The sequence below is a fragment of the Pongo pygmaeus genome, chromosome 13 (genome assembly GCF_028885625.2).
Source record: "Pongo pygmaeus isolate AG05252 chromosome 13, NHGRI_mPonPyg2-v2.0_pri, whole genome shotgun sequence".
NCBI classification, from domain to species: domain Eukaryota; kingdom Metazoa; phylum Chordata; class Mammalia; order Primates; family Hominidae; genus Pongo; species Pongo pygmaeus.
In genome coordinates this window covers 113102408-113127291 of record NC_072386.2, presented here as the reverse complement: position 1 = coordinate 113127291, position 24884 = coordinate 113102408, and the positions used below count along the sequence as shown (strand labels likewise).

At 39.9% G+C, this 24884-nt stretch overlaps 2 protein-coding genes across 6 annotated transcripts in view; one reads left to right on the top strand and one right to left on the bottom strand.

Annotated features, from left to right (window-relative positions):
- The window catches only part of LOC129044459 (olfactory receptor 1J4), a 50994-nt gene extending 26384 nt beyond the window's left edge, over nt 1–24610 (bottom strand). Inside the window, exons 1-6 of one of the 5 annotated variants that reach the window (XM_063649914.1) lie at nt 24266–24373; nt 23982–24086; nt 18341–18417; nt 17674–17797; nt 17145–17227; nt 534–619 (exon numbers count right to left, since the gene is read on the bottom strand). The gene's annotated coding sequence lies outside the window, so the exon portion shown is untranslated. Of the gene's footprint in view, nt 1–533; nt 620–17144; nt 17228–17673; nt 18418–23981; nt 24087–24265 lie in introns of those variants that run through there. The other 4 variants (XM_063649913.1, XM_063649915.1, XM_063649916.1 and 1 more) reach the window with 4 other exon arrangements.
- LOC129044384 (olfactory receptor 1J1) lies at nt 15564–16526 on the top strand (the record flags this gene model as incomplete). The annotated part of the gene is made up of 1 exon (XM_054502302.1): nt 15564–16526. A coding segment is annotated over exon 1 (963 nt), but the record flags the coding sequence as incomplete, so codon positions are not given.
- Nucleotides 24611–24884: the final 274 nt, after the last annotated feature.

Genomic DNA, 24884 nt, shown 5'->3' with positions numbered 1-24884 from the left:
AGGTGGTTTATATAATTTTTGTATCACATCAAATAATTTAGGGTGGACATCATTATTATTATTCTCTGGTGTTTGTACTTTCCTCTTTAGGAAAATGTTCTCTCACAGTTTTGCTGAATATCTGGCCTGCATCCCAGCTATGAGCACATTCTTCAAGGTTTAAAAAATAATAATAATCTGCATTTTTATAAATAGTTATAAACATACCTATATGCAATCTCCTATTATGTCCTTTAAAAATTATATCATAAACTTTTAATGAATTTATTTTATTGACTACATATTCGTTTCAATAATGTGTACCATAGTTGCCTTAACCTTTCCCTTACTGATGGAAACTAGGTATCCATCAAAAACATTGGCCAGGGTCTTATTTGCTTTTTTCCTGGGACCCCGAGAAATTTACTTTCTGGGAAGCTGCCTTCGTAAATCTAGTAACCGATTTCCTGGTTTCTCTATTCTCTTCTGATCATCTGATTAAAGACTGAAGCAATACATCTATGCAAAGGCTTTTAAGAAATTACAAATACCACCTCTTTAATGACAGGTGCACATCCAGACGTCTTTTCCATCAATGGTCTGCTGGAGGCAATAAGACATGATGATTAGCAGCATGAGTCTGAAATCAGACAAACATAGGATTGAATGACCTCCCCATTTTCATGATGTAGAATTTTAGGCAAATTATTTATACTCTGTAAACCCTACTTTCCAATTGGTTAAATAAGAATAATGCTATTTTGTGATCCTGTTAGGCTGATATGATATAAATTGCATCACAGCAGCTGGCCTATATTATTATTCACACAATAAACCTGTGATTAATGAATGATTGCTATTCTAATTTTTATTATCAGTATTATTGACATCACCATCATGGCACAAATCTTGAAACTATAGATTTTTATTCATCCTTAAACTCTCCGATTTACTTCATGAAATTCTTGAGTGCTCTCAGGCAGCAAATATTGTCCTATTTGAAGATATATTTAATAAGGGCTTTTAATAGAGTGGGAAGAATATAGTCTTTGAAACCAGATGGACCTGCTATCAAATCCCAGGCTCACAACATACTAGTGCTATAACATTGGGCAAGTTTCATCACTGAATCCCAGTGTTCTCCTCTCCAAAGTGAGGATCAGAATGCCTACACTGGCTGGGCACAGCGGTTCATGCCTGTAATCCCAGCATTTTGGGAGGCCGAGGTCGGTGGATCACTTGATGTTGGGAGTTCAAGACCAGCCTGGCCAACATGGTGAAACCCCCTCTCAACTAACAATACAAAAATTGGCCTGGCATGGTAGTGGGCACCTGTAATCCCAGCTACTTGGGAGGCTGAGACAGGAGAATTGCTTGAACCCGGGAGGCAGAGGTTGCAACAAGTCGAGATGGTTCCACTGCACTCCAGCCTGAGTGACAGAGCAAGACTCCACCTCAAAAAAAAAAAAAAAAAAAAAAAAAAAAAAAAAAAAAAAAAAAAAAAAAAGGCTATGTGGGAACAGGTGAATATTATTTGAAAATCACCTGGTACAAATTAAGCACTATATCAGATTTCTTAACAATGCAACTATTTCTACAGCCCAGCCTTATAGCAGTCATCACAGCCAAATTAGAAAGATAGTAAATTTGTTCAGTGTCTGCAGCCTCTGCTTTCATTCTGCCTGTAATCCCCAACCTTGTCTCCTCACTTTGTCTGAGGAAGCCAGTGCATTTGTTCTGCCATCCAAACCTGGATCCCCAAATAAACTGCTCTCAGCCATTCTACCTGAGTGAGAGTGTTGGCCATAGGGCTCTCTCTCCCAGGAAAACTTACCTTGTAACCTAATCTCTAGTTGGAAACTTAAAGCCCTTTTTCTCTTGCTAAAAGAATTTCAGATATCAGCAAGCTATTGAGGGTGATGTCTTGGGTAGGGATAGAGAAGGCTCAATATTGTTCTGAAAATCACATCACATTGCACGTTAACTTGGAAAACAAAACTAACCCAGATAATCTGAAGAATGGTGAGAAACTTAGAGACATGGTTCTATCACTCATTTTCTACAATCTATGAAGATTCGGGGGTCAAGTTTGAGTCCAAAGTGCTGGAGTCTGTGCAGAAAGCCTTTAGCCTCTAAGACTAAGTAGCAAACTAGCTTTCACATGTTTCTGGGATTAATAGTAAAGCATTCATAAATATTCTAATTCTGCTGAAATTCTAATTCAATATTACATGGAGCCAGTTGGCTACTTTGCTGTAGTTACTGAAAGTTATCATTTGGCATGAATTTTCACCTACTAGATTAAGTTGGCTCATGTTTACACTCTTCCTGTCACTCGGTGGGGAAGAGGAACCAGGACTAATAGGACATGGTTGCCTTTTGAATCCAGTTGAGAAAGTGATGGTGGGGCTTCTGCACACTGTTTTTTGTGTTTTTGAAACATGGTCTCGCTCTGTCACCCAGGCTGGAGTGCAGTGGCAGAATCTCAACTCACTGCAGCCTCGACCTCCCGAGCTCAAGTGATCCTCCCACCTCAGCCTCCTGAGTAGCTGGGACCACAGGCACATACCACCATTCCTGGCTAATTTTTTATATCTTTGGTAGACACAGGGTCTCACCATGTTGCCCAGGCTGGTCTCGAACTACTGAGCTCAAGCAATCCACTCTCCTCAGCCTCCCAAAGTGTTAGGATTACAGGTGTGAGCCAACGCACCTGGTCCTACACTCTGTCTTCTTGTCCTACTTTTTTTTCTTTTTCTCTTGTTGGATAGCTCGTGACTAGGTAGGAATGAACAGCAGAAATTTTTGCCCCTTCTTTAAATGGGAGAGAATTTTCAGAGCATGGATTCTGTGCTTCATTATAGTGTCTTTATGTTAAGAATCTCTTTAGATTTGACTACCTGGCCTAAGAGGAGGAGATTTGTTCTTTACCATAGGCCAATAGGATAATCTGCCCATTGGCTGTATAGATTGGCCAAAGTAGTTCCATTAAATTTAATAGTAAAAATTATTCGCCAGGCGCGGTGGCTCATATCTGTAATCCCAGCACTTTGGGAGGCCGAGGCAGGCAGATCACAAGGTCAAGAGATCGAGACCATCCTGGCCAACATGGTGAAATCCCATCTCTACTAAAAATACAAAAATTAGCTGGGTATGGTGGTGCATGCCCATTGTCCCAGCTACTTGGGAGGCTGAGGCAGGATAATCTCTTGAACCCAGGAGGTAGAGGTTGCAGTGAGCCGAGATCACGCCACTGCACCCCAGCCTGGTGACAGAGCAAGACTTCGTCTCAAAAAAAAAAAAAACAAAAAAACCAAAAAAATAGTAAAATTTATTTTAACTGCTGATGGGAAAACATTAATAAGAGAACCTTGGAAATTGATGGAGAAAAAGAGAGGAAGGCACAATGCGTTGCTAATATTGATTACTTCATGAAGCCATGCTTTTTAAGATATATATATTACTGAGATATACAGTGCACTCACCAAACTAATAACTCTTATTATAAATTGGGTTTACCTGAGACAAATTTTTCCTGTCTGACCTCCTGTCTGCTAAGGAAAAAACCTAATTCTCTACACTCTCACCCTTTTAAACTAATGACATTTTTTAGAGAATGTGACCTTAGAAGCATTTATTTTTTATTTAGAGAAATAGCTTAATTACTTAGTAGTTCAAAAATAAAGAGAAGTAAAACATATGACCTAAATCATTCAGATTTAACAAACATCGACATGTCGTCACATTTGTTTCTGACCTTTAAAACAAACAACACAGAATGTTATCAGCACAGCCAAAGGTGCACCCCACATATCCCCTTTGCTTTCTCCTTTTCTAGGGTTAACCACTACAAAGAAATTTTTAATACCTTTTTAAATACTTTTTATACTTGTTTTTGTACTTTTACTGCATATATGTGCCCATAAATAATGTATAGTGTTGTTCCACGTTTTAATTGATATATTACACATGAGCATAGTTTGCATGTTAACCCTAAATTAATTTTTAAATATCTATCTATGTAGACACATATGGCATACAGTTTATTCCTTTTTTATCGCAGGATAGAATTACATAAATAAATTGACTTCTGTTTATCTAGTTCTTGACTACTGAGCAATTAATTGTGTCAGTTCTTCACTATTACAAACAAAGCTCTAAATAGTAATGTGGCCTTTTTCCTTCTGGAGAATTGGGAGCAATTTTTTACAGCATCTATGGAGAAACACATCAAGAGAAGTACATCTTCAGTTTTATGAGAAATGTTTAAAAGATAAGCCAATTTAAAGTGTTCAAATAGATGATTTAAATCGATGAACCTTTTTATTTATGCTTAATTGACACACAATAATTGTATATATTTATGGGGTACAGTGTCATGTTTTGATACATATATACATTGTATAATAAGTTGTATATCCATCACCTCATTCATCATTTCTTAGTGAATAAAACATTCAAAATCCTCTCTTCTAGCTCTTTTGAAATATACAATGTTGTTAACAATATTTACCCTACTGTACAATAGAGCATGACAACTTATTTCTCTTATCTAACTGTAACTTTGTAGCTGTTGACCAATTTCTTCCCATCTCTCATCCTGCTTACCCTCCCAGGCTCTGGTAACCACTATTCTACTCTCTGCTTTTATGAGATCAACTTATTTAGATTCCACATATGAGTGAGATCATGCAGTAGTTGTTTTTCTGTGCCAGAACTTATTTCACTTAACGTAATGTCCTCCAGGTTCATCCTGTTGCCACACTGACAGGATTCTATTCCTTTTTATGGCTTAATAGTATTCCATTGTGTATATATACATTTTCTTTATCCATTTATCCACTGATGGACATTTATGTTGAGTCTACATCTTGGCTATTGTGAATAGTGCTGCAATAAACATGCAGATATCTCTCCAAGTTACTGACTGTATTTCCTTTGAATATATACTCAGTAGTGAGATTGCTGGATCATATGGTAGCTCCATTTAATTTTTTGAGAAATCTCCATAGTGTTTTACAAAATGACTATATAATTTATATTCCCACCAACCATGTATAAGTCTCCCCCTTTTTCCACATCCAGGCCAGTATTTGTTTTTTTTTTTTTTTTGTCTTTTTGATAATAACCATTCTATTTGGGGTGAGGTCACAGCTCATGGAGGTTTTAATTTGCATTTCCTTAATAATTAGTTATATGAGTGGCTTTCTATATACCTATTGGCCATTTGTATGTCTTCTTTTGAGAAATATGTATTCAGGTCTTTTGCACATTTTAAAATTTATTGTTTTTGTTTGCTTTTGCCATTGGGTTGTTTCAGTTCCTTATATATTCTGGATATTAACCCCTTGTCAGACACACAGTTCAAAAATATTTTCTTTCATTCTGTAGGTTGTCTTTTTACTCAGTTGATTCTTTTCCTGTGCAGAAGCTTTTTAGTTTGATATAATCTTATTTGTCTATTTTTGCTTTTGTTACCTGTGCTTTTGAGGTCTTGTCAAAAAAATCCTTGTCTAAATTAATGTCATGAAGCATTTCCCTTGTGTTTTCTTCTAATAGTTTTACTGTTTTGGATCTTACATTTAAGTCCTTAATCCTCTTATAGTTTATTTTTATATATGATAAAGGATAGGGGTCTAGCTTCATCGTTCTGCATGTGCATATCCAGTTTTTCCATCACCATTTATTGAAGAGACTATCCTTCCCAATTTAACTATCTTATAGCAATGTATGAGAGTTCCTTTTCTTCATATACTTGCCAATTCATGGTGTCTTCATGTATATTTTTAAAATTTCATCAGTGCTATCTTACCATTGTTTTAACTTTTATTTACTTTATCACTTTGAAAGTGGACCCCTCACATGCTTAATATGTTTATTGGCCATTCGGACTTCATTTTCTGAGAGTTTCTAGTTTGTATTTTTTGCCATATTTTAATTGAGCTTGTCTTTTCCTTATTGAGCTTTTGTCTTTTCTTTATTGATTTATAGGAGTTCTCTATGTGTCCGGAATACTAGTGTTTTGTTGATTTGTGGCAGTATATATTCTCCCATCTGTGGTTTTGTGGTGTTGGTGGTTGCTGTCGTAATGAAACTTCATTTTAATGTTATCAAACTTAACAGAAGATTCATTCATCCTGTGTGCTTTGGGGATCTTGATTAAGAAATGTGCTTTACCATGAAAAATGAATGAGATCATGTCCTTTGCAGGGACATGGATGGAGTCAAAGTCCATTATGCTTAGCAAACTAACATAGGAAAAGAAAACCAAATACTGCATGTTCTCACTTGTAAGTGGGAGCTAAATGATGAGAATACATGGACACATAGAGGGGAATAACTCACACTAGGGCCTTTTAGAGGGTGGATGGTGGGAGGAGGGAGAGGATCAGGAAAAATAACGAATAGGTACTAAGCCTAATACCTGGGTGATGATGTATACATACGTAACAAACCGGCATGTTGTGCACATGTACCCTAGAACTTAAAGTATAATAATAAAAAAAGAAGCAAATACATTTTCTTTCTAATAAAATTTGTTTTTAGATCCTTCAAAAGGATTCAACAGCCAAAAAAAAAAATACCTGGGTGATGAAATAATCTGTACAACAAACCCCCATGACACAAGTTTACCTATGTAACAAACCTGCACTTGTACCCTTGAACATAAAATACAAGTTAGAAAGAAATATGCTTTACCCTAAGGCCATAAACATAATCTATAAAGTTTTCTAACGATGTGAGGTAGGGATATAGTATTATTTTTCCTTTATTGATAGCTGACTTCCTCAGCACCATTTATTGAGCAGTTCTTCCTTTTTACTACTTTATCACTGATTTATAATGCATTTTTGTCAATCTCATGGTCTTCATTATAAACATGTCTATTTCTTTTTTTTTTTTTTTTTTTTTTTTTTTTATTTTTTTAAATTGGATAAATAATTTTATTTTTCCAAAACTTGTATGACATTAAATATCAGGAACATTTTCAATAGCTTCTAAACTGGTAATTTAACTAATGTGACTCCAAGTTATTCTAATACCCTTCTGTTCCTATGGTTTCAACTAGGCCAAAATCAGAAAACATATTGACCCATCAGGCTTTACTTTGAATAGTCATTTGGTTACTTTTTTTTTTTTTTTTTTTTTTTTCCTTTTTTTTTTTTTTTCCTTTTTTTTTTTTTTTTTTTTTTTTTTGTACTTCTTTTTTTTTTTTTTTCTTTTATTATTATTATTATTATTATACTTTAGGTTTTATGGTACATGTGCGCAATGTGCAGGTGAGTTACATATGTATACATGTGCCATGCTGGTGCGCTGCACCCACCAACTCGTCATCTAGCATTAGGTATATCTCCCAATGCTATCCCTCCCCCCTCCCTCCACCCCACAACAGTCCCCAGAGTGTGATGTTCCCCTTCCTGTGTCCATGTGTTCTCATTGTTCAATTCCCACCTATGAGTGAGAATATGCGGTGTTTGGTTTTTTGTTCTTGCGATAGTTTACTGAGAATGATGATTTCCAATTTCATCCATGTCCCTACAAAGGACGTGAACTCATCATTTTTTATGGCTGCATAGTATTCCATGGTGTATATGTGCCACATTTTCTTAATCCAGTCTATCATTGTTGGACATTTGGGTTGGTTCCAAGTCTTTGCTATTGTGAATAATGCCGCAATAAACATACGTGTGCATGTGTCTTTATAGCAGCATGATTTATAGTCCTTTGGGTATATACCCAGTAATGGGATGGCTGGGTCGAATGGAATTTCTAGTTCTAGATCCCTGAGGAATCGCCACACTGACTTCCACAAGGGTTGAACTAGTTTACAGTCCCACCAACAGTGTAAAAGTGTTCCTATTTCTCCACATCCTCTCCAGCACCTGTTGTTTCCTGACTTTTTAATGATTGCCATTCTAACTGGTGTGAGATGGTATCTCATTGTGGTTTTGATTTGCATTTCTCTGATGGCCAGTGATGGTGAGCATTTTTTCATGTGTTTTTTGGCTGCATAAATGTCTTCTTTTGAGAAGTGTCTGTTCATGTCCTTCGCCCACTTTTTGATGGGGTTGTTTGTTTTTTTCTTGTAAATTTGTTGGAGTTCATTGTAGATTCTGGATATTAGCCCTTTGTCAGATGAGTAGGTTGCGAAAATTTTCTCCCATTTTGTAGGTTGCCTGTTCACTCTGATGGTGGTTTCTTTTGCTGTGCAGAAGCTCTTGAGTTTAATTAGATCCCATTTGTCAATTTTGGCTTTTGTTGCCATTGCTTTTGGTGTTTTAGACATGAAGTCCTTGCCCATGCCTATGTCCTGAATGGTAATGCCTAGGTTTTCTTCTAGGATTTTTATGGTTTTAGGTCTAACATTTAAGTCTTTAATCCATCTTGAATTGATTTTTGTATAAGGTGTAAGGAAGGGATCCAGTTTCAGCTTTCTACATATGGCTAGCCAGTTTTCCCAGTACCATTTATTAAATAGGGAATCCTTTCCCCATTTCTTGTTTTTGTCAGGTTTGTCAAAGATCAGATACTTGTAGATATGTGGCATTATTTCTGACGGCTCCGTTCTGTTCCATTGATCTATATCTCTGTTTTGGTACCAGTACCATGCTGTTTTGGTTACTGTAGCCTTGTAGTATAGTTTGAAGTCAGGTAGTGTGATGCCTCCAGCTTTGTTCTTTTGGCTTAGGATTGACTTGGCGATGCGGGCTCTTTTTTGGTTCCATATGAACTTTAAAGTAGTTTTTTCCAATTCTGAGAAGAAAGTCATTGGTAGCTTGATGGGGATGGCATTGAATCTGTAAATTACCTTGGGAAGGATGGCCATTTTCATGATATTGATTCTTCCTACCCATGAGCATGGAATGTTCTTCCATTTGTTTGTATCCTCTTTTATTTCCTTGAGCAGTGGTTTGTAGTTCTCCTTGAAGAGGTCTTTCACATCCCTTGTAAGTTGGATTCCTAGATATTTTATTCTCTTTGAAGCAATTGTGAATGGGAGTTCACTCATGATTTGGCTCTCTGTTTGTCTGTTATTGATGTATAAGAATGCTTGTGATTTTTGCACGTTGATTTTGTATCCTGAGACTTTGCTGAAGTTGCTTATCAGCTTAAGGAGATTTTGGGCTGAGACAATGGGGTTTTCTAGATATACTATCATGTCATCTGCAAACAGGGACAATTTGATTTCCTCTTTTCCTAATTGAATACCTTTGATTTCCTTCTCCTGCCTAATTGCCCTGGCCAGAACTTCCAACACTATGTTGAATAGAAGTGGTGAGAGAGGGCATCCCTGTCTTGTGCCAGTTTTCAAAGGGAATGCTTCCAGTTTTTGCCCATTCAGTATGATATTGGCTGTGGGTTTGTCATAAATAGCTCTTATTATTTTGAGATACGTCCCATCAATTCCTAATTTATTGAGAGTTTTTAGCATGAAGGGTTGTTGAATTTTGTCAAAGGCCTTTTCTGCATCTATTGAGATAATCATGTGGTTTTTGTCTTTGGTTCTGTTTATATGCTGGATTACATTTATTGATTTGCGTATATTGAACCAGCCTTGCATCCCAGGGATGAAGCCCACTTGATCATGGTGGATAAGCTTTTTGATGTGCTGCTGGATTCTGTTTGCCAGTATTTTATTGAGGATTTTTGCATCAATGTTCATCAAGGATATTGGTCTAAAATTCTCTTTTTTTGTTGTGTCTCTGCCAGGCTTTGGTATCAGGATGATGCTGGCCTCATAAAATGAGTTAGGGAGGATTCCCTCTTTTTCTATTGATTGGAATAGTTTCAGAAGGAATGGTACCAGCTCCTCCTTGTACCTCTGGTAGAATTCGGCTGTGAATCCATCTGGACCTGGACTTTTTTTGGTTGGTAAGCTATTGATTATTGCCACAATTTCAGCTCCTGTTATTGGTCTATTCAGAGATTCAACTTCTTCCTGGTTTAGTCTTGGGAGGGTGTATGTGTCGAGGAATTTATCCATTTCTTCTAGATTTTCTAGTTTATTTGCATAGAGGTGTTTGTAATATTCTCTGACGGTAGTTTGTATTTCTGTGGGATCGGTGGTGATATCCCCTTTATCATTTTTTATTGCATCTATTTGATTCTTCTCTCTTTTTTTCTTTATTAATCTTGCTAGCGGTCTATCAATTTTGTTGATCCTTTCAAAAAAACCAGCTCCTGGATTCATTTATTTTTTGAAGGGTTTTTTGTGTCTCTATTTCCTTCAGTTCTGCTCTGATTTTAGTTATTTCTTGCCTTCTGCTAGCTTTTGAATGTGTTTGCTCTTGCTTTTCTAGTTCTTTTAATTGTGATGTTAGGGTGTCAATTTTGGATCTTTCCTGCTTTCTCTTGTGGGCATTTAGTGCTATAAATTTCCCTCTACACACTGCTTTGAATGCATCCCAGAGATTCTGGTATGTTGTGTCTTGGTTCTCATTGGTTTCAAAGAACATCTTTATTTCTGCCTTCATTTCGTTATGTACCCAGTAGTCATTCAGGAGCAGGTTGTTCAGTTTCCACGTAGTTGAGCGGTTTTGAGTGAGATTCTTAATCCTGAGTTCTAGCTTGATTGCACTGTGATCTGAGAGACAGTTTGTTACAATTTCTGTTCTTTTACATTTATTGAGGAGAGCTTTACTTCCAAGTATATGGTCAATTTTGGAATAGGTGTGGTGTGGTGCTGAAAAAAATGTATAGTCTGTTGATTTGGGGTGGAGAGTTCTGTAGATGTCTATTAGGTCCGCTTGGTGCAGAGCTGAGTTCAATTCCTGGGTATCCTTGTTGACTTTCTGTCTCGTTGATCTGTCTAATGTTGATAGTGGGGTGTTAAAGTCTCCTATTATTAATGTGTGGGAGTCTAAGTCTCTTTGTAGGTCACTCAGGACTTGCTTTATGAATCTGGGTGCTCCTGTATTGGGTGCATATATATTTAGGATAGTTAGCTCTTCTTGTTGAATTAATCCCTTTACCATTATGTAATGGCCTTCTTTGTCTCTTTTGATCTTTGTTGGTTTAAAGTCTGTTTTATCAGAGACTAGGATTGCAACCCCTGCCTTTTTTTGTTTTCCATTTGCTTGGTAGATCTTCCTCCATCCTTTTATTTTGAGCCTATGTGTGTCTCTGCACGTGAGATGGGTTTCCTGAATACAGCACACTGATGGGTCTTGAGTCTTTATCCAGTTTGCCAGTCTGTGTCTTTTAATTGGAGCATTTAGTCCATTTACATTTAAAGTTAATATTGTTATGTGTGAATTTGATCCTGTCATTATGATGTTAGCTGGATATTTTGCTCGTTAGTTGATGCAGTCTCTTCCTAGTCTCGATGTTCTTTACATTTCGGTATGATTTTGCAGTGGCTGGTACCGGTTGTGCCTTTCCATGTTTAGCGCTTCCTTCAGGAGCTCTTTTAGGGCAGGCCTGGTGGTGACAAAATCTCTCAGCATTTGCTTGTCTGTAAAGTATTTTATTTCTCCTTCACTTATGAAGCTTAGTTTGGCAGGATATGAAATTCTGGGTTGAAAATTCTTTTCTTTAAGAATGTTGAATATTGGCCCCCACTCTCTTCTGGCTTGTAGGGTTTCTGCCGAGAGATCCGCTGTTAGTCTGATGGGCTTCCCTTTGATGGTAACCCGACCTTTCTCTCTGGCTGCCCTTAACATTTTTTCCTTCATTTCAACTTTGGTGAATCTGACAATTATGTGTCTTGGAGTTGCTCTTCTCGAGGAGTATCTTTGTGGCGTTCTCTGTATTTCCTGAATCTGAATGTTGGCCTGCCTTGCTAGATTGGGGAAGTTCTCCTGGATAATATCCTGCAGAGTGTTTTCCAACTTGTTTCCATTCTCCCCGTCACTTTCAGGTACACCAATCAGACGTAGATTTGGTCTTTTCACATAGTCCCACATTTCTTGGAGGCTTTGCTCGTTTCTTTTTATTCTTTTTTCTCTAAACTTCCCTTCTCGCTTCATTTCATTCATTTCATCTTCCAGGGCTGATACCCTTTCTTCCATTTGATCGCATCGGCTCCTGAGGCTTCTGCATTCTTCACGTAGTTCTCGAGCCTTGGTTTTCAGCTCCATCAGCTCCTTTAAGCACTTCTCTGTATTGGTTATTCTAGTTATACATTCTTCTAAATTTTTTTCAAAGTTTTCAACTTCTTTGCCTTTGGTTTGAATATCCTCCCGTAGCTCGGAGTAATTTGATCGTCTGAGGCCTTCTTCTCTCAGCTCGTCAAAGTCATTCTCTGTCCAGCTTTGTTCCGTTGCTGGTGAGGAACTGCGTTCCTTTGGAGGAGGAGAGGTACTCTGGTTTTTAGAGTTTCCAGTTTTTCTGCTCTGTTTTTTCCCCATCTTTGTGGTTTTATCTACTTTTGGTCTTTGATGATGGTGATGTACAGATGGGTTTTTGGTGTGGATGTCCTTTCTGTTAGTTTTCCTTCTAACAGACAGAACCCTCAGCTGCAGGTCTGTTGGAGTACCTGGCCGGCCGTGTGAGGTGTCAGTCTGCCCCTGCTGGGGGGTGCCTCCCAGTTAGGCTGCTCGGGGGTCAGGGGTCAGGGACCCACTTGAGGAGGCAGTCAGCCCGTTCTCAGATCTCCAGCTGCGTGCTGGGAGAACCACTGCTCTCCTCACAGCTGTCAGACAGGGACATTTAAGTCTGCAGAGGTTACTGCTGTCTTTTTGTTTGTCTGTGTCCTGCCCCCAGAGGTGGAGCCTACAGAGGCAGGCAGGCCTCCTGGAGCTGTGGTGGGCTCCACCCAGTTCAAGCTTCCAGGCTGCTTTGTTTACCTAAGCGAGCCCGGGCAATGGCGGGCGCCCCTCCCCCAGCCTCGCTGCCGACTTGCTGTTTGATCTCAGACTGCTGTGCTAGCAATCAGCGAGACTCCGTGGGCGTAGGACCCTCTGAGCCAGGTGCGGGCTATACTCTCCTGGGGCACCGTTTCCTAAGCCCTTCGGAAAAGCACAGTATTCGGGTGGGAGTGGCCCGATTTTCCAGGTGCCGTCTGTCACCCCTGGAAGGGGAACTCCCTGACCCCTTGCGCTTCCCGAGTGAGGCAATGCCTTGCCCCTGCTTCGGCTGGCGCACGGTGCGCTCACCGACTGACCTGCGCCCACTGTCTGGCACTCCCTAGTGAGATGAACACGGTACCTCAGATGGAAATGCAGAAATCACCCGTCTTCTGCGTCGCTCGCGCTGGGAGCTGTAGACCGGAGCTGTTCCTATTCGGCCATCTTGGCTCCTCCCCCATAAACATGTCTATTTCTAAGCTCTGTATTTTTCTTCATTATTTTATTGGTTTATCCTTGCAAATATTTATTGTTTGTTTTAATCACTTGCAAATATTTATTATTTGTAACAAGCCATGATATGTTATGGTGAATCCCTGCCTTCTCTTTTTATAAAAAAAGAGTACTTTGATAAATATTGATGTGAGTTGAAAAATAAATCGCTTATAAGCTATTTCAGAGATGCTGAAAAAATAGAATTCCTGTTAAAATTACTTTTAGCTTTCAGATTGTATTTCTTTGAATGTGAGGCCATGTAGCAACTAAATAACATGGGGCCCCAGGATTGTTAGAGCAAAAGCTGGTTCTTGAACTAAGCCCAGTAAAAATTTTTTAATAAAGCTGTTATGATAAATTTAAATAGATCCAACATTTTATTTGATCAACAAATTTATATAGAGTATGCATTAGTTGGTTATGATAGATTCTAGGTCTAATCTTTCAACAAAAAGAGAAAGGAACATGGAAACATGAAAAAGAACAGACAAAAAATAAGACACCCAGCTCATATCTTAACCTGAAGTATTATTTCCAAGTATGTTGAGATATTGTCTCGTCCTTCTGGTACTGGTATTTAGAATAGAGTAACAGCATCTGACAGCCTCGCTAATATCTGAATTTATTATGATGTGAAGTTTCCAAGTCTTTATGAATTTTTCCTAATTACACTATTAAATGTTTTAAAAGTGGTAGTGATTAAAGACTGAATTTAAGTTGTGTTTAATGCCTCATCAGTCAGTACCTATTTCAAGATCAAGCAGGAATTTCTAATATGGCATCTGATGTCATATAGAAATGAGATACCAAACAATAAAACAGAAAGGCTGAGAGACTGGAGGAGGAAATCCAAACTCATCAGCATTTTGCTTACTCTGGCTTGACACAGTCAGTAAAATGCTTTGAAAGCCATCCTGGGGAAAAGACAAATTCTGAGTGGAACAATGAGATTTCAGTAGCATGGAGAAATTGATGAGATGGCTGAAATCCACCGAATGTGAAATCTCACTTAGCCAATGCTCCTTAGACATACTGTGAGAAGAATTCACCACTGGGTCCCCAAGAGACATTGTCACATGTGTGGTTGAGCCAGGAGGAATATATATATATATGTTTTTATGCTACACATTAATATTCAAACATGGAATTAAATATCTTACACTTATCTTACACTTAAACTTTAAAAAGATCAGAGCAATTAGGCTGGGTGCAGTGGCTCACACCTGTAATCCCAGTACTCTGGGAGGCTGAGGCGGGTGGATTATGAGGTCAGGAGTTCGAGACCGGCCTGACCAACATGGTGAAACTCCATCTCTACTAAAAATAAAAAATTAGCTGGGAGAATCGCTTAAACCCAGGAGGCGGAGGTTACAGTGAGCTGAGATCTCACCACTGCACTCCAGCCTGGGCAAAGAGCGAGACTCTGTTTCAAACAACAAACAAACAAAAGATCAGAGCAATTAATGTATGGATCTGAAACCATAAGAAGGATTTTCTATCTTGTTGCTTACTTCGTATTATGATTTATTTACCTGGACTTTCAACAGTACCACCCTCCCCACCTTCTAGAATAGTACATATATATCATGATAAAATGTGTGGGCATGTCCTTCGAAAAATCACTCAAAATAACTTGTTTTGTTGTCTTTTGGAGTAATTGTTTACATGGAAGAGTTTTTTAATAAATAAAGTGTTATGTCTTAAAAAAAGATTAGGGGTCTATAAACAATGAATAAATTAGAAATACTCATGCATTGTGTAGACAAGCAGGGTATACAGAATTAAATAGGTCATTACACACAAAATAAGGCAATGAGATTTCCAATGTCAAATAATTGCTTTGTTTCCACAGAAGAAACTATGGAGTCAAGATACTTGGGTCCAAATCCCAGCTTCTCCTCTTCCTATTGTTGTGACTATAAGACTGTCCGCCTTAGCTTTCACATCTAAAGAGTAGAAATAATAACAGTACCACCCAGCTCATATATTGAAGGCTATTGAATCACTTACAATACATCAGCTATTGGAACAGTGTATTAAAAAACATTTAGCAAACAACTTTTAGTACTATCATTTACAGAGACCAGATTCAGAAAGAAAGTAGCTATATCAACTAAACTTACATTTCTTTTTCAGCACATTTGCAGCAAAATATGTGGCAAATGTAAGAAAATATGAAGACATTCCCTAAGTCAAAAGAACATCTCTATTATACTATGCCACGGTTATCATTTCTTATTCTAAGACATACCACTTCTTTCCTTCAAATTTCCCTAGTGCCCTCCAGCTGATATAAACATGAGCCCTGAGAACCAGAGCAGCATGTCCGAGTTCCTCCTCCTGGGCCTCCCCATCTGGCCAGAGCAGCAGGCCATGTTCTTTGCCCTATTCCTGGGCATGTACCTGACCACAGTGCTGGGGAACCTGCTCATCATCCTGCTCATCCGGCTGGACTCTCACCTTCACACCCCCATGTACTTCTTCCTCAGCCACTTGGCCCTCACTGACATATCCTTTTCATCTGTCACTGTCCCTAAGATGCTGATGAACATGCAGACCCAGCACCTAGCCATCTTTTACAAGGGGTGCATTTCACAGACATATTTTTTCATATTTTTTGCTGACTTAGACAGTTTCCTTATCACTTCAATGGCATATGACAGGTATGTGGCCATCTGTCACCCTCTACATTATGCCACCATCATGAGTCAGAGCCAGTGTGTCATGCTGGTGGCTGGGTCCTGGGTCATCGCTTGTGCGTGTGCTCTTTTGCATACCCTCCTTCTGGCCCGGCTTTCCTTCTGTGCTGACCACATCATCCCTCACTTCTTCTGTGACCTTGGTGCCCTGCTCAAGCTGTCCTGCTCAGACACCTCCCTCAATCAGTTAGCAATCTTTACAGCAGGATTGACAGCCATTATGCTTCCATTCCTGTGCATCCTGGTTTCTTATGGTCACATTGGGGTCACCATCCTCCAGATTCCCTCCACCAAGGGCATATGCAAAGCCTTGTCCACTTGTGGATCCCACCTCTCAGTGGTGACTATCTATTATGGGACAATTATTGGTCTCTATTTTCTTCCCCCATCCAGCAACACCAATGACAAGAACATAATTGCTTCAGTGATATACACAGTAGTCACTCCCATGTTGAACCCATTCATTTACAGTCTGAGAAATAAAGACATTAAAGGAGCCCTAAGAAAACTCTTGAGTAGGTCAGGCGCAGTGGCTCATGCCTGTAATCTCAGCACTTTGAGAGGCCGAGGCAGATGGATCACCTGAGATCAGGAGTTCGAGACCAGCCTGGCCAACATGGCGAAACCCCGTCTCTACTAAAAATACAAAAAAATTAGCCGGGCATGGTGGCGCATGCCTGTAGTCCCAGCTACTCGGGAGACTGAGGCAGAAGAATCACTTGAACCCAGGAGGCGGAGGTTGCAGTGAGCCAAGATCGTGCCACTGCACTCCAGCCTGGGTGACAGAGCAAGACTCTGTCAAAAAAAAAAAAAAGAAAAAAAAATTCTTGAGTAAAAAAAAACCATTATTCTAACTGATACTTACCTTTCTTTTAAAACATCCCATGTAATATTTTTCCTCAATAATACAGAAATACAAATTATTGAAAATATATCTCACTTTTCTTTCTTCCACAGCTGTCACTCTGAAATGCTTTCCTGATATTATTCTTGCATCTGTTTGAGGGACTAGTAAAATAGGATATGTTGTATAGGACTTTGTTTGCTCTTTTCTTGGGTAATGGAATTGGAAAATATTCTGAGCATGTTATGTCACTTTGGCTGGTATGAAAAGGAAGTCATCAGGGCTGACCTTTCCCAAATTTTAAATTTGTTATAAAATGTGTCTGGCCCTTCATACCTCTATTTCTTAGGAATTTTCCACTTTTGTGAAGATATGGCTCTTCTTTCGCCCAGGCACCAGATATCCAGGAAGCTGAAGCCCTTTCAGAAATTTTAAGAAAAACATATGACATTTCTCACTCCTTACATAATAATTAACACACTGCTTTCTTGTCCTTCCAGAATATAGCCCACACTTCCTTTCTCCCCAAACACATACAGATGTTCAGTGACAAAATAAATGTCACCTCAGTTCTCTCAGGGACTGATCTAAGAACTTAATATACTTTAAAATCATCTAACTTAATCCCAACAAAAACTCCAAAAGGTAAGTTTAAAAAACTCAGGCTCTAAAAGGGGAAGAATACCCCAAGATCATATAGTTCGTGAAAGGAAGACTTGAATCTTGGCATCTGATTCCAGAGTGACTCAGTGTAGCAAAGACTATAATAGTTTACATGGAACACTGTGTGGGTTTGAAGAGGAATAATTAGCTCAGTCTGATGGAAGAGGATATAAACAACTTCCCAAAGAAGGCGTTTCTTTACCTGAATCTTATCAGATGAGAACTATCCAGACACACAAGGTTTTATCTTGTTCTGATGATCACAGGAAGAGGGAGTAGTATGTGTCAGGATGTTAAATTGGAAGTTTCAACTGAGGCACCAAGACCTGGGAGACAACAGATATTAAAGTGAATCGTGACACACAAAATGAAGATATTGATAGGAAATACTCAATAATAATAATCAATATCGTAACACTTGAGCCTCTCAATCTAATGTGGATCTAAAAAGAGCTGAGAGCTGGAGGTAAGAGAGTGTCCTGTAAAGAGTCTTCTTTCGGAGAAAGCTGCATAGTGAACCCCAAATCCTCCTAACAGGGAGAGGGGTGTTTTTCTCCTTATCTCAAGCTTAATGGAAGAAGCTTCAATAGAACCACTTAGCAAGTTTGATATATATCCCCTGCTTTTGTGAGAGAAAGAGCAATAGAAAAGAAGAAATGTGGTGGGAGAGAGATACAGACAATGATGAAACTATGTTTAGGGAATGCTTTCACTTCTTTTCATGGTGAGGCAATAAAATAACTGGGGGTCCCAGTACCTGGTAGTGGACAGTTAGCCAGGAAGGCCCCACCGTGGTGCTGTCCCCATGCCTAACCCTGCCCCTGGCCTGGCCCTCCAGCCCCTATCTCCTAGCCAGCCCCTGCCCCAACCTTCCCTGCCAAGCTGGATGGAGGAGGGTGTAGCCCAGGCTGCTCCTTGTCTGCCTGTTGTCCTGCCAAGTGTTCACCTAGGAAAAAAAAAGACATTAGAGAAATGTCCAAATATGTTGAGTTTATTCAGGAATGAGAAATGAAGATTACAACCCAGGGTGCACAAAATGACAAGCCATCAGTGCATCTGGTGAGGGCGGGGTAAAGGGAAGCTCTCATTGGCAAGAAGGAAGAGGTTCGTGTCAGCTGCTTAGACACGGAGTCCACTGGCTCCAGAGGCTCAAAGCTAAAGTTGTCATCAGTTCATTGGTAGAGATGCTGTTACTGTGCAAATGACCATTTGAGAGCATGTTATCTGAATTACCGCAGTCCTAAAGAATGTCTAGTGATAAACCTTGCCATAGAAGCATATGTATATGTGTGAAACCTGCAAGCTGTGCAAAGCAGATGAGTGAAAGATACAAAGAGATGTCTTCTGGAGCTCTTAGAAAGTTCTTGGAAATAGTTCTTATCTCAGACATGTAAGCATGAGCCCCCTCTCCTTCATGCCTTCCCAGCCCTATTTTGTCTGGGTGTGACAAAAGTTATTTCATCCTGATACCTGCAACTTTCACATTTCCCTCTTTTGATAACGATTTTTCTCTAAAAATATTGATCAACTAGCCTGTAGCCAGGTTTGAATTGTCCTTTGGTGCTGGGATAGACCTGTTGTAGTTAGTTGATCTCATCCCACATCAGGCGGAAGCTGGAAGTCAGTCTCAAGACCCTTTTAGCCACATTTGAGCAAGAAGGAGGCCAGAAGGAGAAGCTCTTAGGCTTATTTCATCTGGATTTCATCATTAAATTTAATTTTGTCTGTTCCATAGGCATTGACTATCATCTCAAATTGCTGGGCCAATGTTATTTTGTCAGGAGTTGTATTTCTGCAAAGATTTAACAGACAACAGGTATACAGTTTAAAAAGGAAAATACAGAGCAAAAACAGCCACAATATGACGAGTCCAGTTTGCATGATGCTTTCGAACCATGAACAAAGGCAACCAACTAAATAGATAAAATGACCCCAGAGAAATGGGTGAGACTTGTAGCCAGATAGGCTTGTTCTTTTAGTTTATGTAACTGAGTTTCAACTTATCTGGAAGAGTTAACCTGGGTACAACATGCAGTATTAGCAATCGCATAGATACCACCTTGCTCGGCTAATAGATAATCAAGAGCAATTCTGTCAACACTACCCTGGCAATAGAAGCCAATGAATGCTATTGTATACTTGCAGTGAAGTCTGCAAGAATTCCTAGGGTAGCAAATAAATCTTTTACCATTTCTTCATTAGTGGCTTCATTAGTTCCTGACAAAGAAAGCAATCCAGAGTCCCATGCCCACCTGGTAACTCATGTTTAACCCTTTGATATAGTAAGAGGGGACTAGTCCAATGACTAGTCCCGTGACCAGTTTCAGATCTATTATGCATTGACAACAGAGAAACAAAACATCCTAACACACATTAGCCTCCTGTTGTCCAAGTGTCTAAATATCTGGAGGCCCATATTGACATATCCCACCCACAAAAGTAAATATATCCGATAGGAAAACAAAGAATTCTTCCATCTGTAAATTTTCCGTGTATGGCAGGATTAAACCAGGGGTCAGTTATATTACTATAAACTGCTAATGGCCCTTTCTCTTAAAATCAGTCCCAACAAGTTTTCGTACATATGGTAAAGAGACCCAAGGAACACTTTAAGAGAGATGATTCATTGCACATCTCTAGGGCCCTACTAGGAGATCATTGTTTTGAGTATATGAGACAGGAGACAGGAGTAGAAGGTGAACGAGAAAGCTTAACCTTATAGGACGGTCCCATGATACACTTTGTACAGAGGGTTGGAGCTGAGATGTTAGCAAAATTTGTTACAGATTGTACTAAAAGATCACTAGAGTCATGAACAGGTCAGGATTTTTTATGACAGATCCAACAATCAGTAAGTTTTCCCCTGTACCAACAGACTGGGAAATGCGGACAGGAATATCATCTTCCAGGGGAAAAAAAAGGATAAGATAAAGTAAGAATTAGAAATAAGGAAAGGGTATACAGAAGTCATCCAAACACCTTGGGAGAAACAGATGCCACCTGCTTCAAATCTTAGAAATTTTTAGTTTTATAAACTAAGTTCAGTTCTTAGAAATTTTTAGTATTAATTCGTTGACAGGAGTGCAGATCCACCCAGGAGCTGATGTTTTCCTTAGATAAGATACATATATCCAAGAATCAATTCCTTTAAGGTTGGCAGCACAAAGGTTGGTTAACAGGACCAGAAATGGGCCTCTCAATGAGGTTGGAGGGAGTCTTTTTTTAAATATCTTTTCAAATAGACAAAATCTCCTGATTGTAGATTATGGTGTTTTAGGTCTTCATTTCCTGGGAATGCACTGTGGAAAGATTGTTCTACCAGAGCATACTTTTTATCCATAGCCTTGATTATACCTTTATAATATTGAAGCATTTCACCTTTTATGAACTTTGGGTCTTTTAAGTTGGGGCCAAATGCATGGGGTGCCCAGTAATAATTACAAATTGTGAGATCTTATGTATTCCAAAGGGAGACCTTTTAGCTCTGAAGCACTATAGGCAGGGCTTTTGGCCATGGCAAGTATAAGGTTTCTACAAAATTTGCCAGTTGGGTCTTAAGAGTACTATTGGTGCATTTCAACTAGTCCAGAGGGCTGGAGATGATAAGCACAATTAAAGTGCTGTAAGATTGGCCAGATGGCCCACATTTGTATTATAACCTATCCTGTAAAATCAGTTCCTCAGTTGCTGGGAGCTCAAGAGATGGCCCTGGTATCGATTATCTTTTCTAATAGGACTTTAACTACTGCTAATGTGGTGGCTTATCTTTAGGGGAATGCTTCAATCCAGGGGGAGAACACATAGATCAAGACTAACACATATTTGTATCCATGCAAGGGAGGGAGCTGGATAAAACCCAACTTTGAAAGGCCCATTAGGGAGGTTAAAATGTCCAGGGTTATGCACCCCACATTCCCAGGATTGGATTTAGGGAATGTAAGCCAGGGTAAAATAAGTATTTTTGGCTCCTTTATTGATGGTACCTGACCAGTATTGTTTTATAGAAGTAATTGTATTTTATGTAGCCCAGTGGTTTAAGTTATGTACAGTAGTAAACAATGGAAATTTCATGGAGTCTAGCAGGACAGGTTTGTTTATTTGGCCCAAACCCAAGTATATCTTTACCAGTGAATCAGTATTCACTATTCTCCAGTTTATTTTTTTGGCCCCAGATGCCCAATTCTGTGCTTCTTTAGTAATTGTTTCAGAATTATTTGGTGGGAACTTTCTAGCTGGGCCATGATAGAAATTTGATCAATAGGATCTTTTAAGGACAGCATTCTTTGCTGCATTATCAGCAAAGTGATTTTCCCTAGATTCCATAGTTTCTAATTTTGAATGGCCAGAGACTTTGATCATGGTTAGGGCATCAGGTAACTGTATAGCATCTAATAATTCTTGCACATAAGGGACATTCTTTATTTTTTCTCCATTGGAAGTGAGGAACCTCTTTACTTCCAAACCATACCAAAATTATGAACAACTCCAAAGGCTTACTGTATTAGTCCATTTTCATGCTGCTGATAAAGACATGCCTGAGACTGGGAAGAAAAAGAGGCTTAATTGGACTTACAATTCCACGTGGCTGAGGGGGCCCCAGAATCACAGTGGGAGGCAAAAGGCATTTCTTACATGGCAGCAGCAAGAGAAGACGAGGAAGATGAAAAAACAGAAAACCCTTATAAAACCATTAGATCTCGTGAGACTTATTCACTACCATGAGAACAGTATGGGGAAACCACCCCGTGATTCAAATTATTTCCCACTAGGTCCCTCCCACAACACATGGGAATTATTGGAGATATAATTCAAGTTGAGATTTGGGTGGGGACACAGAGCCAAACCATATCATTCCACCCCTGGCCCCTCCAAATCTCATGTCCTCACATTTCAAAACCAATCTCCCAACAGTCCCCCAAAGTTTAACTCTTTTCAGCATTAACCCAAAAGTCCAAAGTGTCATCTGAGACAATGCAAGTCCCTTCCTCCTATGAGCCTGTAAAATCAAAAGCAAGTTAGTTACTTCCTAGATACAATGGGGGTATGGGTATTAGGTAGATATAGCCATTCCAAATGGGAGAAATTGGCCAAAACAAAGGGGCTACAGGCCCCATGCAAGTCTGAAATCAAGCAGGGCAGTCAAATCTTAAAGCTGCAAGATGATCTCCTTTGACTCCAGGTCTCACATCCAGGTCATACTGATGCAAGAGGTGGGTTCCCATAGTCTTGGGCAGCTCCACCCCTGTGGCTTTGCAGGGTACAGCCTCCCTCCCAGCTGCTTTCACGGGCTGGCATTGAGTGTCCGTGGCTTTTCCAGGCACCTGGTAAAAGCTGTGGGTGGCTCTACAATTCTGAGGTCTGGAGGACAGTGGCCCTCTTCTCACAGCTCCACTAGGCCAATGTCAAAGCCATTCAACAACAGTGCCCCAGTAGGGACTCTATGTGGGGGTTCCAACCCCACATTTCCCTTGCACCCTGCCCTAGCAAAGGTTCTCAATGATAGCCCCACCCCTGCAGCAAACTTCTGTCTGGGCATCCATGCATTTCCATACATCTGAAATCTAGGCAGAGGTTCCCAACCTCAATTCTTGACTTCTGTGCACCCACAGGCTCAACACCACATGGAAGCTGCCAAGGCTTGAAGCTTGCACCATCTGAAGCCATGGCCTGAGCTCTACGTTGGCCCCTTTCAGCTACAGTGGGAGTGGCTGGGAGACAGGGCACCAAGTCCCTATACTGCACACAGCATGGGGACCCTGGGCCCTGCCTACAAAACCATTTTTCCCTCCTAGACCTCCAGGTCTGTTATGACAGAGGCTGCCGCAAAGGTCTCTGACATGCCCTGGAGACACTTCCCCCACTGTCTTGGAGATTAACATTCAGCTCCTCATTACTTATGCAAATATCTGCAGCCAGCTTGAATTTCTCCTCAGAAAATAAGATTTTCTTTCCTATCACATTGTCCAGCTGCAAATTTTTCCAAACTTTTATGCTCTGCTTCCTTTTTAAAACTGAATGCCTTTAAAAGCACCCAAGTCACCTCTTGAGTGCTTTGCTGCTTAAAAATTTCTTTTGCCAGATACCCTAAATCATCTCTCTCAAATTCAAAGTTCCACAGATCTCTAGGGCAGAGGCAAAATGCTGCCAGTCTCTTTGCTGAAACATAACAAGAGTCACCTTTGCTCCAGTTCCCAAAAAGTTACTCATCTCCATCTGAGACCACCTCAGCCTGGATTTCATTGTCCATATCATTAACAATATGTTTGTCAAAGCCATTCAACAAGTCTCTAGGGAGTTCCAAACTTTCCCACATTTTCCTGTCTTCTTCTGAGCCCTCCAAACTGTTCTAACTTCTGCCTGTTATCCAGTTCTAAAGTCGCTTCCACATTTTCGGGTATCTTTTCAGCAGTGCCCCACTTCCAGTACCAATTTACTGTATTAATCCATTTTCATGCAGCTGATAAACATATACCCAAGACTGTGAAGAAAAAGAAGTTTAATTATACTTACAGTTCCCCATGACTGGGGAGGCCTCAGAATCATGATGGGAGGTGAAAGGCACTTCTTACATGGTGGTGTCAAGAGAAAATGAGGAAGACGCAAAAGTTGAAACCCCTGATAAAACGACAGATCTCATGAGACTTACTCACTACCATGAGAACAGTATGGGGGAAACTGCTCCCCATGATTCAAATTATCTACCACTGGGTCCCTCCCACAACACATGGGAATTATGGAACTACAATTCAAGATGAGATTTGGGTGGGGACACAGAGCCAAACCATATCACTTACCTGCTGCTTACATAAACATAGTCTTTCCTGTAGCAAAGAGTCAGGCTCAAGTAAGGGCGAACAGATCTGCCTGCTGGGCTGAAGTAGTTAATAGTAAATGAGCTGCTTTCACAATCTCAAAGGAAGTCATGACTGCACAGCCTGCACAATACTTGCCAGACTCATTCTTTAAATGTGAGCCGTCTGTAAACCAGGACAACTCAGCATTGTCCACAGGAATCACTCCCAAGGAATTGAAAGCTGGTCTGTCAGAGTTAAGCAGCCATATGTTGTTTCATCTGCAGGAGAGGTCCCAAGAACCACAGGGTTAAGGTTATTGCAGCATGATTGAATAATATGATGAATAGTAAGTAGGAGAGGCTCATAGGAGGTTAGTCAGCTAGCAGAAAAATGCCGAGTGTGATGAGTGTGTAAAAGGGCTTCCATGGCATGAGGAAAAAACACAGTCAGGGAGGAATCCCATGACTATCTCCTCAGTCGCCTTGACTAACAAGGATGCAGCAGGGACTGCTCTTAGGCAGAGAGGGAATCCACAGGAGATGGGATCCAGTTGTTAACTGTAGTATCCTGAAGGATGGTGTGGGCCTCCTTGCTTTTGGGTTAAGATCCCTGAAGTATT